The sequence below is a fragment of the Clarias gariepinus genome, chromosome 17 (genome assembly GCF_024256425.1).
Source record: "Clarias gariepinus isolate MV-2021 ecotype Netherlands chromosome 17, CGAR_prim_01v2, whole genome shotgun sequence".
Taxonomy (NCBI): domain Eukaryota; kingdom Metazoa; phylum Chordata; class Actinopteri; order Siluriformes; family Clariidae; genus Clarias; species Clarias gariepinus.
In genome coordinates, this window is record NC_071116.1 from 14,395,595 (window position 1) to 14,411,741 (window position 16,147).

At 37.0% G+C, this 16,147-nt stretch overlaps 2 protein-coding genes across 2 annotated transcripts in view; one reads left to right on the forward strand and one right to left on the reverse strand.

Annotated features, from left to right (window-relative positions):
• The first annotated feature begins 18 nt into the window (after positions 1–18).
• On the forward strand, positions 19–8,397 carry vps26c (VPS26 endosomal protein sorting factor C). Its single transcript, XM_053515725.1, has 8 exons — positions 19–125; positions 514–657; positions 975–1,124; positions 3,763–3,843; positions 3,956–4,030; positions 6,619–6,766; positions 7,564–7,716; positions 7,854–8,397. Exons 1-8 carry the CDS (start codon positions 69–71, stop codon positions 7,934–7,936), a joined length of 891 nt encoding a protein of 296 aa, XP_053371700.1. The 5' UTR covers positions 19–68; the 3' UTR covers positions 7,937–8,397.
• Positions 8,398–8,744: 347 nt separating this feature from the next.
• The window catches only part of ttc3 (tetratricopeptide repeat domain 3), a 37,967-nt gene continuing 30,564 nt past the window's right edge, over positions 8,745–16,147 (reverse strand). Inside the window, exons 42-46 of the mRNA XM_053515724.1 lie at positions 13,057–13,328; positions 11,920–12,046; positions 9,762–9,923; positions 9,573–9,665; positions 8,745–9,246 (exon numbers count right to left, since the gene is read on the reverse strand). Coding sequence (XP_053371699.1) covers positions 9,115–9,246; positions 9,573–9,665; positions 9,762–9,923; positions 11,920–12,046; positions 13,057–13,328 — 786 coding nt within the window. The 3' untranslated portion in view covers positions 8,745–9,114. The remainder of the gene's footprint in view (positions 9,247–9,572; positions 9,666–9,761; positions 9,924–11,919; positions 12,047–13,056; positions 13,329–16,147) is intronic.

Below are 16,147 nucleotides of genomic sequence, written 5' to 3' on the forward strand. Positions count from 1 at the left end.
GTCACGTGGTTTCGCAACCAGGAAGTAACACAGTATAGAACAACAGTGCTTCTACAAGATTAGAGAAAATGAGTGTCACCTTAGATTTAAGGCTTAAACGAGCGAACAAAGTGTATCATGAGGGGGTAACGTACTTTACTATAATATTCGTATGCATTTTTCTAAAGTGAGTTGAGATTAAGAGGTTTCTGTAGCTCGGGCTTCGCTTATGTAATGTTATTGAAATGAAAGGAGTACTTACTGTATGGATACAGCTTTATTATTTTTTATAACAAACTTCGGCTCAGGGAGACAAAGCCATTGTTTAGCAAACTGCTTATACTTATGCATTTAGTTGTAGAACATGCTGTATAATGTAAGCAAATATTAATTTATTTATTAGGACAGCTGATGCAGGACTCCTTAACAGATGTTACATCTCATCTGCAAAAATATGTTGTTGAAATATGCACTAGATTTACACATACATCTCTGGTATTTATTTCGTTCCTTTTCCCCAATTCTGTTTTTAAGGAGATCTTGGCTGGAGTGGTGGTTATAACGGGAAAGGAAGCTGTGCAACATCAGGGTATCACTCTGACCATGGAGGGTCTTGTTAATCTACAGCTCAGCTCCAAGAGTGTCGGGGTCTTCGAGGCTTTTTACAACTCAGTCAAGGTTAGCGGTCACACAGCATCTTGTTAATCATGTAATGTTATGACTTTATAATAATGCTCAGCATCTGATGCAATACAGATGTTTCGATGCACTTGAATCGTGTTTGGCAAAATAGATTGGACAGAATATTGCAAAAATGCCTTTGTTAGTCTTAAGCAAATTTGTTTATCTGGTGGTATCTTGCCTTTTTATCTCATGACTTACATTTGTCATGAAAATGTGTGCTATTTAGTCTACAGGAAAATTTGTTCAAGCGAGAGGTGGGTTTAGAGTAAGCATCGTCTACTGTATGGTTAAGTTGTGTTTGTGCTCCACAGCCCATTCAGCTGATCAGCAGTAACATTGAAGTGGCCAAACCAGGCAAGGTGCCAGGAGGCAAAACCGAAATCCCCTTTGAGTTTCCGCTGCAAGCAAAAGGAAATAAAGTGCTGTACGAGACTTACCATGGTGTTTTTGTCAACATTCAGGTAACTTTTTTTTTTTTTAAATACCTTTGCAAGTGTGTGTGAATGGTATTCAAGTAACCTCTAAAACACTAACAGCAGAGGAGGCAGAGAGAGGGAGTTCAGGTTCAGACCTCATGCTTCAAGGTGAAAGTGGTCCTAGAGACTATTTCTACGGCAAGGCGACTGGACGTGTGTAATGTTTAAGGCTTTATATTTCCTATCATTCATATAATGTGTTCTGGAGGACTGATAACTACACAGTTGTCTGAGAAACTACAGTACATCACTGGCCTCCACATGTGCACTTGCATACTCTTTTAAACTTCAAGGTCTCTTACGCAATAACTTACAGAAATGTTTTAATATTTAAATATTTAAATGAAGATAGGTAATATGAGGTATAAATCGTGATGTTTGCTATTATAGGAAAATAATTAACAATGGGGTTATGTGATGTGATTCAATTCAAAGTTTACAATAACAGGACATCCAATACTATATCATTTTTCTTCTCTCACAGCAGTTAGTGTACACTGTATAACTTTCCTGAAGAATTCAAACATAGTTATAGTCTTATCTCTGAGTGCAGTGAAGTGCTGACACTCGATACGCCTTCCATCAACGATACATAGAAGGCTCCTTACAGAAAATTATATTCCTCACCATTTGAACATTTATACACATTTGATGAATATGATACAATGGAGTCAGCACTGTCAAAGATAAAAATAACATTTGAGAACTCCTAAACTGCCACTGAGGTATACAACAGTATAATACACATATACACCAGGGACTGATTTATGGTCCTGCTGTTTGACTGTTTCACCCAAATGAGAATGAGTTCCCTTGTTGAGTCCGGTTCTTCTTAAGGTTTCTTCCTACAGTTTTTTTTCTTGCCACCATCACTTTCGGCTTGCTCACCAGGGACAATTTGGGACAAAAACTTTTTAGACATTTTTTTTTACGTTTTCTAATTTGTTTTAAATACGGTACAATTATGCAAAGCTGCTTTGCAACAATAAATAATGTTAAAGACACTTTACTAATAAAAATGAATTAAATTATAGCAATATTCTAAAATTAAATCCATTCTTCTATTTTTAAACGTAACCTAAATAAATAACATTACAGAAAAATATTTGGATGTCTTTAAAGCAAGCAACATACACACATGGACAAAATTGTTGGTACCCTTCAGTCAATGAAAGAAAAACTCAATGGTCACAGAAATAACTATAGTCTGACAAAAGTAATAATAAATAAAAATTCTATGAATGGTAACCAATGAAAGTCAGACATTGCTATTCAAAATGTTTCAACTAAATTATTTAAAAACTCATGGAACAGGCATAGACAAAAATAATGGTACCCCTAGAAAAGACTGAAAATAATGTGACCAAAGGGACATGTTAATTTAAGGTGTGTCCACTAATTAGCATCACAGGTGTCTACAATCTTGTAATCAGTCAGTGGGCCTATATATAGGGCTCCATGTCATCACTGTGTTGTTGGGTGATATGGTGTGTACCACACTCAACATTGGACCAGAGGAAGCGAAGAAAAGCGTCTCAGGAGATTCAAAAGAAAATTATAGACAAGCATGTAAAGGGTATAAGACCATCTCCAAGCAGCTAGATGTTCCTGTGACTACAGTTGCACATATAGTTCAGAAATTTAAGATCCATGGGATTGTAGCCAACCTCCCTGGATGTGGCCACAGGAGGAAAATTGATGACGAATCAAAGAGACGGATAATCCAAATGGTAACAAAAGAGCCCAGAAAGACTTCTAAAGAGCTCCAAGGTGAACTTCATGCTCAAGGAACATCAGTGTCAGATCACACCATCCGTCGTTGTTTGAGCCAAGGTGGACTAAATGGGAGACGACCAAGGAGAACACCACTGTTAAAAACAAATTATAAAAAAGCCAGACTGGAATATGCCAAACTACATGTTGACAGGCCACAAAGCTTCTGGGAGAATGACCTATGGATAGATGAGACAAAAGTGGAACTTTTTGCCAAGGCACATCAGCTCTATGTTCACAGATGGAAAAATGAAGCATATCAAGACAAGAACACTGTTTTTTAATAAATCCGTTAAAGCATGGTTAAAAAGCAAGGTCTGACTTTCATTAGTTAACATTCATAGAATTTATTTATTATTACTTTGGTCAGATTAAAGTTATTTCTGTGACCGTTGTGAGTTTTTCTTTCATTGACTGAAGGGTACCAGCAATTTTGTCCACATGACGGACCAGTTTTCAGATTCAAACAAAAAAACCTAATGCTGGCTATTGGGATTTGCATGAAAATAGAAAGGAAAAAGTGACGACGTTACCTGAAGAATTCTGCAATATTCTCAAACTCAGTAAAACCTAACCGCTTTTACTTATAAAACTGCACAAACTGTTTATATTTTATCATTCATTAATGCTCTTAAGGTTTTTTTTTTTTTTTTTTGTAAGACTTTTCCACAGAAAAACAGATGTTAATTTGTTGGCAAACCTAATTAATGTAAATAATATACTGAGAAAATAAATGCCTTAAACTTTTATGATATGGAATTTGACACATCACCTAGCCTTAATTAGTGCATTAAGATGTATAATGCTTGTTCTTGGATAATAGTCACACCTCCCTCTCTTTTGTCTCCAGTACACTCTTCGTTGTGATATGAAGCGCCCTCTTCTGGCAAAAGACCTGAGCAAGACCTGTGAATTCATGGTCCATTGTCAGGTTAGATCTTCTCCTGCTTCTGTCTTGTTTTAACTAGAAATTCCTGTGATGTAATTGAATCAACCAACACAAACACCCATTATACGTTATTTACTTATGTGTTTATCTGCAGCCACAGAAATCCAAAGTGCAGCCGACTCCCGTTGATTTCACCATCACGCCAGAGATGTTGCAGAATGTGAGGGAGGTAAAGACCCTTGATTCCACACATTTAATGGCCTGTCCAGTTATTGCACTTGTTTCGCAATAGACATTGATTAAGCGCTTTGATGAACACTAGTGTTGTGTAACGGAGCATAACGTCACTGAGGTTGTGACAAAAGCAGGAATTTTGAATATTTCATTAATATTTTCAATTATATATGTGCAATTCATTAAATAGAGTTCTTTGTTTTGTAGTTTTTGCAAAGTTTGTTCTTTGTTTTAAATTTAAGAATATAATTTCCACTTAAACTTTAGATTACTGTTTTGAGGTTAAAACTCCTCAATAAAAAAATGAAAATCATATCGTATGAATACAGATTTTACGTAAATTAGGTTAAAACTGAAGCATGTGGGATTCCCAGGGAAAGTCTATTCTTCCACAGTGAGCTAATAAATCAAGTTTTATGTTCTGCTCACATAGTGCTACAGTTTTCTGCAGTGATGTTAAACAATCAAAGCCCAACATAACTACTGTACAGTATTTATGTAAACTTCTATCACGTTAGGCTACACCAGCACTAGCTCGCTTGTTATCTAGCTCTTTCAACTGAGCATAACTTTAGATGCACTTACCTCATTACGGTTCATATCTTCCGCTTCGACTCTACTTAACTCCATGTCTCTTCACTTCACTTAATGGACATGAGTGAGTGGCTAAATGCTGAGATAGACCACTCTGAATGCATCTACATTTCCTTGGGAATCCCAGCTGCTTCAACTAAATAAGATAAAATCTGTGTTTTTGAACTTACTACCATACATTTTGAAGACCATGATTATTAAAGAACAAAACAAAATATAAAATGTAAAAGAGAATTTTATTTAATGTGTACACTGTAATTTAGAAATACTTAATTTATATTCAGCTTCCGAGCTCGATGCATTGATGCACAATAATGCTGACTTATAAAAGTAATCACTGGAATTTCATATTTGTCTTAATAACAAATGATTATTATGCATATTTCATCTAAAAGTATATATATATATATATATTTTTTAATTGGTTATCAGTCAGCAAGTATTTCAAAGTAAATCTAAATAATTGCTAATCTAAAAATAATTGTAAACTAAGTATTTGACCCCTCAAGTTTTGGAACCTCCTTTATTTTTTTTTTTTCAAATAAAGACCACCTCAGTTGAACTGTCGTTGAGAAGAGACTAAAAGAGAGAGAGAGAGATCGAAGGCTAAGGAGCATTCTAAGGAAGTTAAAGATAAGATAATAGGCATAATTATATCTAAAAGGCTGGACATCACAAAAAGCATTGTTAAATCAATAGTGTGGAAGTGGAAGCAGTATCATATCACCCAAAGCATTACAGAGACAAGGCCCTCCCTCAAAAACAAGGCTGATAATAGTGAGTGAGGCCATGGTGAGGCCAAAAGCCATTCTGAAGGAATTACAGAGTTCAGTGGCAGAGTGTGGAGGAAAGCAGCAAAAAAATAAATAAATACATTATTAGGCACTGTATGCGATCGGGGTCAGAATAAAACTGTTGTTTAAAAAGATCCGTATTTAAGGATGCGAGTGACACAGTGAAGATTTTTATCTTTATCAGTGCCTTATCTGCTTTTTTTGAGTGTGATAAAAACAAAGTTAGGATTTTAATTAGGCATGTTTCAAAGTGCAGTGAGCGATGCAGTTTTAGCACAGGTCCTACCTCAGGTAACACCATGCTTTATGTCGGGTCACCTTTTAGACTCAGAAATCGGGCTTCACCTCAGAATTTAAGGCAATGTGGATAGAGCAAATAGTACTGGAATAATACAAAAGAACCTGCTACTGGCTTCATCTTGAGAAGTTTCATCTTTAGGCTGAACACAAGGCCAAAGCAGTAGGAGTGAAAGGTTAAAAATGTAAAATTTTGAAAAAAATTTAGAAACATTGAGAATCTGTAGTGCTGTTGTTAAAAAATTTGAGTCAACAGTAACAACGTCAAAGCGGCACAGCGGTGTAGTGGTTAGCACTGTCACCTCGCATCCCCAGGGTCTGGGTTCGATTCCCAGCCAGATTTGATTTTCACCCCTGTGTGTATAGAGTTTGCATCGTTTCTCCAGTTTCCTCCCACATGCAGGTTAGGCTGATTGGCGTCTCAAATTGTCCGTAATGTGTGTGTATGTGTGTCCTGGGATGGATTGCCACCATCCAGGATGTACCCTGCTCTAAGTGTCCTGGGATAGGCTCCAGGTGCCTGCGACCCTGAATATAGGATTAAGCGGTATAGAAGATGAGTAAGTGAGTAACAACAACAAAATCCAACCAACAGTAAGAACCTGGAGCAAATCTTTCCAGCCTAAAGGGGTTAAATACTTATGCAAACATCATTGTTTTTTTTTTCCTTTTTTTGAAAATGTTATTTAAGAGCATCTTGGCTTACAGTAACAAAAAAAATAAATGGGGGAAAAAACCTAGTCTGGAGCAATCTGTGTAAGTGGCATTTATATAAAACCCTGAAGAATGTCATGACTTTTATGCGGGTCAAATATTTTTTTGCATGAATCTGTACTTTCACATCACATCGACTGAATTAAATAAAGCCTTATTAAAGGTCTTTTATTGTTCTTATAAGGGTTCCGTTCCGAAGTTCCTGATCAGTGGCCACCTCGACGCCACTAACTGTGTGATCTCACAGCCGCTCACGGGGGAGCTGGTGGTGGAGAGTTCAGAGGTCACCATCAAAAGCATCGAGCTGCAGCTAGTGCGAGTTGAGACATGCGGTGAGAGAGAGAGCGCACACACACAGACGCTGTAAATGACACCACCCTGTGTTTTATGCTTTTAGAAGTAAAGATTTACCTCTTTTTTTTCTTAGCCATGTTACTTTATATTAATTCAGACGTTGGTCAAAAATGCATTCTGGCTGTAGAATTTATTTTAATTAATCAGAAGTTTTTGCAGAGTCTCCACCGTGTGCCAGAAGTGTGCGGACATGCATTGTCATGCAAGATCGCAACACCTTTGGATGGCAGTCCTCTGCGTTTAATCTGAAGTTTAGGCTTTAGCTCTGCAATTAGCATATCACTGTAACAAGTGCTGTTGATTGTTGAACCTTTTTTCTGATATTGTTCCAATAATTTTCCAGATGATGTTTGAACTTTTTCTTAGTTTCCATTCCATACTCTGCTGTTTACCCTCAGGCTCATGGGGGTAATAGGGATGAATCCATGTCTTGTCACCAGTAATAATTCTCTTTAAGAAACTTTCACCTTCCTTAGTGGTCCGTATCGGTCCAGTTTTTTTCGCAGATATCCAAATGCTGTTTGTTCTTCCGTAAGTTGTTTTAGCACCAGGTACACCCTCATAATGTAAAAAAATAAACTTTGATGAACCCATGTAACACGTTTACTCCGGGACATCAGTCACTGGGAGACCATAGCCTCCAACAGAAAGTGCTGATAAGACAGCTGGTTAATATAATTGGAGTGCAGATCATTTTTGACTCACCCACTTATATTTGATCATTTTTGATCATTTTTGATACATTTGATCATCTGATTGTGTATTCCGGTTGCAGGCTGCGCTGAAGGCTACGCCAGAGATGCGACAGAGATTCAGAACATCCAGATAGCAGAGGGAGACGTGTGTCATGGCCTCCCCATCCCTATATACATGGTCTTCCCCAGACTGTTCACATGCCCAACACTCGAAACCACAAACTTCAAAGTTGGTGAGTCTTGTCATATTTTTTTTTTCTTCCCTAAAATTAGTTATTTCCAGAAACTGTAGGCAGTGAAACACTGAAATGTTTTTCTTTTTCATTTCCTGAGAATGTATCGTGATCGAACATCTCTTCTTTATTCGCAGAGTTTGAGGTGAACGTGGTGATTGTTTTTCACGATGATCATTTAATAACAGAGAACTTCCCGTTGAAGCTGTGCCGGGTATGATATCAGAGGCTGCAGATTCACTGATGTTTCCTGGAAGTCTTTGGGAGTGGCCTACTAACTGTTTAAGTGCCAGTCGGGAACAAGCAGGAAGGCTTGTGTTACACAGCTACTGTCTGACCTAATTATTACATACACGAACAGACATTTACTGATTTTCTTTTTTTAAATCTTGAAATCAGTGTCAAAGCTAGTGAGCTTGTTCCTTTTTTTTTTACGTCTTGGTTATTCATTTTGCTCAGTGCTCATCTTTACATTTTAAACACATAGAACTGCTTTTCAGATTCCCCCATCATTATAGCACTTAATGTAAAAGCTGTGAGCATTAATTAGCGATCAGATATTCATTTACATTCTACATGACAAGAATAAAAAGAGTGTGACCTTTATGTGCTACTTTGTGTCCCTTGTATAAATCATGAAGTGAATGAATAAATCAGTTCTAACGTTATTTGCAGAAAATACATCTGGTTTGTGCCTTTTGCTTTTTAATCTGTATAATGAGCATTCGTGTTGGTTTGTGCTGAAAGATGAAACAAGTCACTAGTTAAATAAGTACAGTAATAATGTAATATGCTTATAAGACTCCTACTCATTAGAGCCAGACACAGATCATGCTAGATTATCAGATCAATAAAATAGAAATTAAACATTTAAAAAATAACACTCCCTATGTAAAAGTTAAAACTAATAGTTACCTAATAATTTATACTAAAAGAAATACTATTCCCTCCACCTTATAACAAGAAAGGTGACTACTACAAGTCAGCTCAAAAGAATACAAAAGAAACTTTTTTTCATTATTCATTTTTTTTTTATTCTTTTATCATTTTCTTTTTTTTTTTTGTCTTTTTTGGAACATCTAAAATTATAATTAAAAACTTAAGTAAACAAGCAAACATTGATTAAGAGAATTAAAACATAATACTAATTGGTCCTTAATTGTGGATTAAGAGCTGCATGAGCAACAATCAAAACAGAACTGTCCACTTTGTGTGCAAATCACTAAACTATGGGAGATAAGACTGAAAAAGTATCACCGTTACAGTTTACATTCAGTTTTACAGGTTTATATTCTGGTTACTGTATTATATATAGCAAATGGTAGATGCTATATAACAAATGTCTTTATTAAGTGTTAGACATTATAAGTAGTGTATAGGTGTATAGTTTGACCACGTTTATGAGAAGGCTGCTGCGTGCGTGTGTCCTCGCCGAGGCCGTCCTGGTAACATAGGGAAATCCTCGGGTAAAAGTGCATGCTCTCTGCAGGTGGGACAAGTGCTCTGCTCCTTTAGCCATGACTTTATGCACTATACAAACAGAAACGATACACACCGATCAAGATTTTGGTCTTATAACCACAATCAGTGTGAACACTAGAAAATAAACCACATTTTATCACAATACTTTCTCCAGTCTCATACAACAGGTCATTTGTGAAATAACTAAAAAATTTGCTATGGTATACATGGCCTAAAAAATACATACAAACTACAAACATTATAATTAACATTGTTATTTATTTAAAATAAAAAAATAAAAAAATCCACACTTATATAACTTTATAATTTTTATATACAATGAATAAATGAAATACGTAGAAAGCTCAGACTGTTAAATCACCAAGTCATCTCACCTCTCTATGGAAGCTATGGCGACACTCCAGCACACACAGGTCTTCAGGTGTCATATCATCATGACAGATAATGCAGGGGTCCTCCATGTTGAGCTAATATAGAGAAGAAAAAGACAGACAGAGACTTGTATTTAATATGCCAGGGCAGAGTTAGAATATGTATGAAAATTGTTGTAGCTAAACTCTTACAGCTTTGGAAGACTTGCGATGTTGAGAGGACACGCTCTTCCACACGTGTGCAGGTGGGGGAGTTGCAGAAGCTCTGATGAAGTCAGTGGGAGGGGGAGTTGGACTGGGAACAGCGAAATCTCTTCCACCAGTGGGATCCCCACTCGCCGAGTTCATCTGCAGCTTTTTAAAAACACAATTCTTAATCAGATTCGTCACCACTGTACTTCACTTACACATATAAGCATACACCTTAACATTGTTGTACAGGTTGAGCATAAAGTGTTGCCTGATTTTAAACACAGATAATACAACACCTATGCTAAGTAGAAACATGCGGGTTAATTCAAAGTATATAAATATATTTATGTAATGACTCATTTTTTTAGACTGGAAACTAATTATTATATATATTTTTTTAATTAAGTGACAAGGACATGAAAGTTTCTACACAATTTAAAGGTTTCACAAATAGTCTTTAAAACTTCATGCTGTTGCATGCATTTTCATGTTTATTTTGTCTGAGGACAAAAAAAAAAAAAAAAAAAAACTTCTTCCTGTCCCACACATAGGTTTGAGAATATGGACAGAACAAAACGCTTATAATCAGAAATTAATTTTATCACAAGGGAAAACCGAAGCAGTAAAGGTGGTTGTACAGTGGTTAGTCAAGAGACGAACTGTATTAGCCTCTGTTAGCAGGCAAGATCAAATTTTACATCGCCACTAGATGTCTCCCTATCCCGTTAAATCTTCCATTTGCCTTTTTTATCTAATGCAAACAATGCCAGTGAGAGCACACTATCAGACTGACCTCGGAGATGTTTAGGCTCCCCTCTATATGAACCACATTCATTCTGCATGTTTACCGAGTTCTGTCTTTTGGTCTAACAAAGCTTATTCTTCTGCCCATCTTAAAGGACAAGGAGAAGTTTTTTAGTAAGTTTTCCTTACTCATGATAATCAAATATGCACATACTTTCAATGACATTCTGATCTGTATGCGAAATAAAGTATGTATATACTTTGTATATTGTACCAAGGCCACAAGGCTTTTGTATATTGTACCAAGGCTACAAAACGAATTCTACTTGTATTTTCAAGCTGGGGGGTGTTTGATCTACAACCTTTGTTATATATGTAATTATAATCCTATACTACAAATTTAACAGCTGGATTTAAAATTTGCACTTTTTTTTGGGACACTAGGAAAACCCACACAGTGTTTCTGGATTATACTTGTGTGATTGTCTCATCTGCAACCAGCTGTATACAAAGCAGAATTTAGTGGTTATTGTCTGCATTTATCCAGGAAATCTGAACACAATGTGATCCAGAGGTGTCACAGAGAGATCCTGAAAGGACTACGTTGTGGTAAACAACAGTCAAAATGGACATAAATTTAAAATTGGAGTTCTGTCCAAGTAGAGGCCATTTCAGAGGACAAAGGACCATTAAAACATTAGAAAACTGCTGTGTGAAAATATTTGGTGATGGCACATCCACGCTCTAAGACAAGCTGCTAAGTGGAAATAAATTCTATAAGCTTTTTAAATTTCTATTAGAGTAACAAGTCATTTTTGGTAACAAAGGCGACAGCGATAACATATCTCCCTCGAGTACTCCCATTTAGTAAGACAGAGGAGCGAAAGTTGTCTTAAATGGACTAAACTTTGAAAGGACATCGATTTGAATTAGCTTAGCAGGACAGCTGACACTTCAGCCACAGAGGAACTTTAGTTTTGGCTCCCTATTGTTTCTACTGTCGAGTTACCAGGTGAAAACACTTATGGACAGTGTGGCAATCAGGAAAAGTTATTTGCTGTGGCATGTTCATATCGTTTTAAGACAAATTATAAAAAATAAAAAACACCACAAATTATCCTTTAAAGCAGTCAAATGCACAGCCTGGTTTCTTAGACTTTGACAAACTGGAGCCTGTCTAGGCAATAGAAGTATTTATAATAAGCATGCTTTAGTCCAAGTCCTAAATAAATGAACTTTGCACATAGTCTCCAATTCGCTCCTTCTCGAATAACGTTATGACAAACGTCATAAAGAAGTGATGTGCAGTGTTAACACTAATATTAATAACTACATTCTCACTAGCTTAACTAGTTGTTTGTTTGATACATTTCATGTGATTATGTTTTACAGGTTGTAAGAGCTGCTGTCTTACTTGTGAATGCTCCTGGTGGTCAAGGATGAGCTGAGCAGCTCTGTTAATCACTTCTTCATACTTCAACATGCTCAAACTGCCACCGTTCATAGAGCGCACCTCTTGGATGAACTTTGTCAGGACAGATCTGAAACACACACAAAGTAGCAAACCAGTTACAAATAAATATGAAACCAAACTGCCTCAATGCTGAAATGTTTATTATGAAATATAGTCAAAAATAGTTTCCAAAGCGAGACCAAATACACAAATTAGTTTCTACATAAAATCTAAACCACAACTGAAAATTAAAGCTGGTTACAGTTTATGGAAAAAAAAAGGTCCAAAGGATTAATGTTATGGAACACTCCTTAACATAATCTTTATTGTGCAATATTCAGTCAACACCTGTTACTCAAAATGTAATAGCCAGAGGGCCATCATTATTTCATGCAAAACATTTTTTTAATTAAAAGTTTTAGAATCAAGGGAAAAGGTGTTTGTGAAGTATGCTGTCTTGTGTTATTGAAATACTTCAAAAGCATGGATACCATGATGGACTCCCAAATGACGTTACAAATAGTCCAGAATCTCAAACTTGGACTCATCATTATGCCTAGGAAATGCTTAGCCATCAAATTTTAGAGTCTTCTTTCAGTGAAGCTATATTAAAGAGATACACTGCTTGGTCTTTGAATGTGAGGACATTTTACCAGCAGAGATCAAATATCAAACAAGCAAATGTGAGATTTACATTAACAATCCATATATACTGTACATGTCCATCTATAAATGAAGAGCTTTATTAATACATACAATGCGCTACCAACAAACTCTGTCATTTGAATAATTCTATCAAAAATTTGTGATGCTGCCAGATGGAATCGGGTACAAAAAATAAATCTTGGGCGTGCAAATGCACTTTGTAATCTCACAATACATCTATAGAGAGCGTTTTATTCTCTTATGTTGATGTGTTTCAAACTAACATTAAATACCATCAGCATGTTACATGTTTATCAACATTTTTAAAGAAACTAAACAAATGCACTGATACTGACTGTATCGATGCCACACTGGTGATGGAGAAGCTGGATAAAAGGTTGAGTAAAAAACAAAAAATGCTAACAGTAAGACAATGATATATACAAGTCTTACCTGCTGTAGTGAGGGAACATGGTACTGAGACGATCTACGATCCTCTCAAATACAGCAAGTGGCTGTGGAAGCTGAACTGGACCCGAGGCTGTAGGGGGCATTGGAGCAGCAACTGGCTCACTGGCTGCTCGGGGTGTGTGAATGGTGTGGTGTGTGTTTACTGCCATGTGTGTTTGAGGTCTGGCAGGATGCTGCTGAACTCCATATGTGGTGTGTGGGAGTGCGTGCTGCTGGAAAACAGGCTGCAGGTTGGATAATGGATGAAGAACGACCTGCGAAATACAAATAGTTTAAATTAATTTCAACTGACAATAACTATTAACCAGCCACACACACACAAATAAATAAATACATTTTAAAAAGCCACAATCAACCAAAGAGATCACACCTCATTACTATTAGTGATGGGACGTTTGGATAATTTTAGTGACTCGGTTCCTTGACTCTCCATCAAAATGAAGTCATTTAGTTCTTTTGATCGGAAATAAAAGAAAGACTCAAAAGTAACTACTCATTTATTTTTCCTGTACATAACCTACGGAGATTCTGCGAAGCTTTGCACATGATCACCCAGTAGAAAATTAACTAATTACTCTCCGAGACTACTCGTTCTTCTGAGTCACGTTAAAGACTCGTTCAAAAAGAACGAATCGTTCATGAACGACCCATCACTAAGCCATTTTCACTTATGGAGGAGTAAATAATTTAAATGTATTGGTGGAACTGCTCATATACACACTAAATCAGCCATAACCTTAACTGCTCAAGATAGAACAGCCTATCCGCATCGCTATTAGTTCTGGTTTCAATGACATGTTTAAAGGCTCTTACAAAGGACGTGAACTCAAGAGGGTCCCCCATCGAACGAAGAAACGTCGCGCGGAGGTAAGGAAGATTGCCTTTGACTCTTCGCAAACATTTCTGTAATATCTGCCTGAAGTGGCATCCTAGCCTGACTCTACTGTATCCGTATTGTAAAGTGAGTGTTCGTTACCTTGGGTAGCACCGTTAAGGTGCTTGACATTATGGGTTTGGCACTTACGGGCACGCTTAAGTGGGTTGCTCGGAGGTGTGATGGCAGTTTAAGGTATTCCGTTGCTGAACTGTGGTCGTGGTGTTCATTGTATTCCGGTTCGGGGGCGCATGCACCACTCGTTTCGATGACCACACTTTTTTTTTTTTTTTACAGCCCTGGTACGATTTAATTTCAGCATCGGCCATTGCAAGCGCCGTTTCAATTTCCAGCCTTTGTTTTTGTGCCTTTAATTGTGCTTGTTTAGCCTTTATTTGTGCTTTTAATTGCTCTTCCTCAGCCTTTAATTGTGCTTCCTTCAGTTCCAGCGCCTGCCGATCTCTTAAGGTTGCTGCTTTAGCCAGCAAAGCTGCTTTGTTAGCTTCTGCCTTTTTTAGTCGAGCTAAGGATGCTGTAGATGTTAAGGACCTTTTGGATGCCGCTGACGCTACGCTTCTGTGCCTTTTAGGGGCGGGCGTCTTAAACTCCAACATTGACACGCTGTCATTTGGCGAAACTCCATCGTCAACTGTTTGGGACAATTTAACGCTATCTGCAATCCACGACTTCACTCTTACCATGAATTCTGTGCAGCGCGTCAATTTAGGGTCATACCAGTCATGCTGATCGGTTTCACGTTCTTCATCCTTTATGCACGATCGCACTTCTATATTGCTTTCAAGAAAGTAATTTAGCAGCCTTTTGTATTCGCGGCGCTTAGTTTTAACGTCATTCAAATTACAAGCATTGTCCTCTAGTTCGTTGTATAATACTTCTCTGGCGTTCTTCAGTTTGTGAAGCTTGTCTGCATATTCTTTTTCGTCGAGCACCATCACACGCTCAGATTTGACGATAGCGGCGTTGTCCTCGCCGTCTGACATGGTGAAATTTAAAGCAGACATGTCCTCTTATCGCTTTAAGTTACTTGTCGACAGTCAATGTGCGATTTTAAGATTGCACGCGCGCATGTTATTCACAAGTTCTGACGTGCGCTGATTTCTTTGTCTCTTGTTTTATTTTCAACATCAAAGTACAACGGTTGTTACAGTTTCTTGCTCCACTGTAGTCACGACAAGTCATTTGCTGTGTTCTGTAGCTTCGGTCGATCACAGTTACAACAACTTACTTTACTGTATCCTTTAGCTCACAGTATCACGGTCAAAAGCTTTTGTGTTCTCCACACCTTTCTGTATCCTTCCGTGTCTTAACAACAACTAAACAACTAACGTGCGCGATAGACATGCAGCTACACAACTGTGGGATGATGTCACAAAACAACTTATGAAATGATGTCACAATACAACTTAAAAGTATAATGCTAAATGCTTAAACTAAAACTCGATGAACTTAATGTATAATGCTTAACCAACAGACGTAATACTTAACGCTTAACTAACAGACTTAATGCTTAACTACTAAATTGAAATGAAATAAACACAACAACAAATTACAAGAATGAAATATGGCCCTTACACTGCTTGTCAGTGATTTCGATGGTGGACGGGGGTCGATGTGGGCTCTCTAATCATTCAACATGTGTTAGCTGATTAAGGTTATATATTAATAATAAGTTAATATTAATCAAACTCAACTAAAATGCTGCATCAGGACCTTGGGAGCTGTGCATAAGCAACTTCCCAAAACCTTAATGAACTGAAGCGATGTTCTAAAAGAAAAATGGGCCAAAATTCCTCCACCACAATGTAAGTGATGGATAAAGTCAAAAATTATTGTTGCTAAAGGTAAATCTATAAGCTATTGAATTTTTTTTTTTATTTTTTTTTATTTTTTATTAATTTGTAGTAAATGAATAAAGGCACAGCAAAAAATTATATGTTGTTAAAAAAAAAGTTAAAGACCCACTATGAACAGATGATTTTCTACATAACCGTTGGTATATATATTTGTGTGCGTGTTTTATGCTCATGGCTTTGGCACAATATATAAACAATGACAACTACTTCGACTCCACCAAGTAAACTGATTAGTTTTCTTTTTAGGTCCATCTCTTTGTTACACATCATGTCAGTGACAGCAGTACGCCATAAATAAGGAGGCAAGATGATTGAGTAGTACGAT

What these genes read in the sequence shown, in the direction of transcription:
- vps26c (XM_053515725.1), top strand. Translation starts at nt 69, where the DNA reads ATGAGTGTCACCTTAGATTTAAGGCTTAAACGAGCGAACAAAGTGTAT. An exon ending in GTGTTTTTGTCAACATTCAG is followed by an intron (nt 1,125 to 3,762) that starts GTAACTTTTTTT and finishes TTTTGTCTCCAG; the next exon opens with TACACTCTTCGTTGTGATAT. An exon ending in TGTTGCAGAATGTGAGGGAG is followed by an intron (nt 4,031 to 6,618) that starts GTAAAGACCCTT and finishes TGTTCTTATAAG; the next exon opens with GGTTCCGTTCCGAAGTTCCT.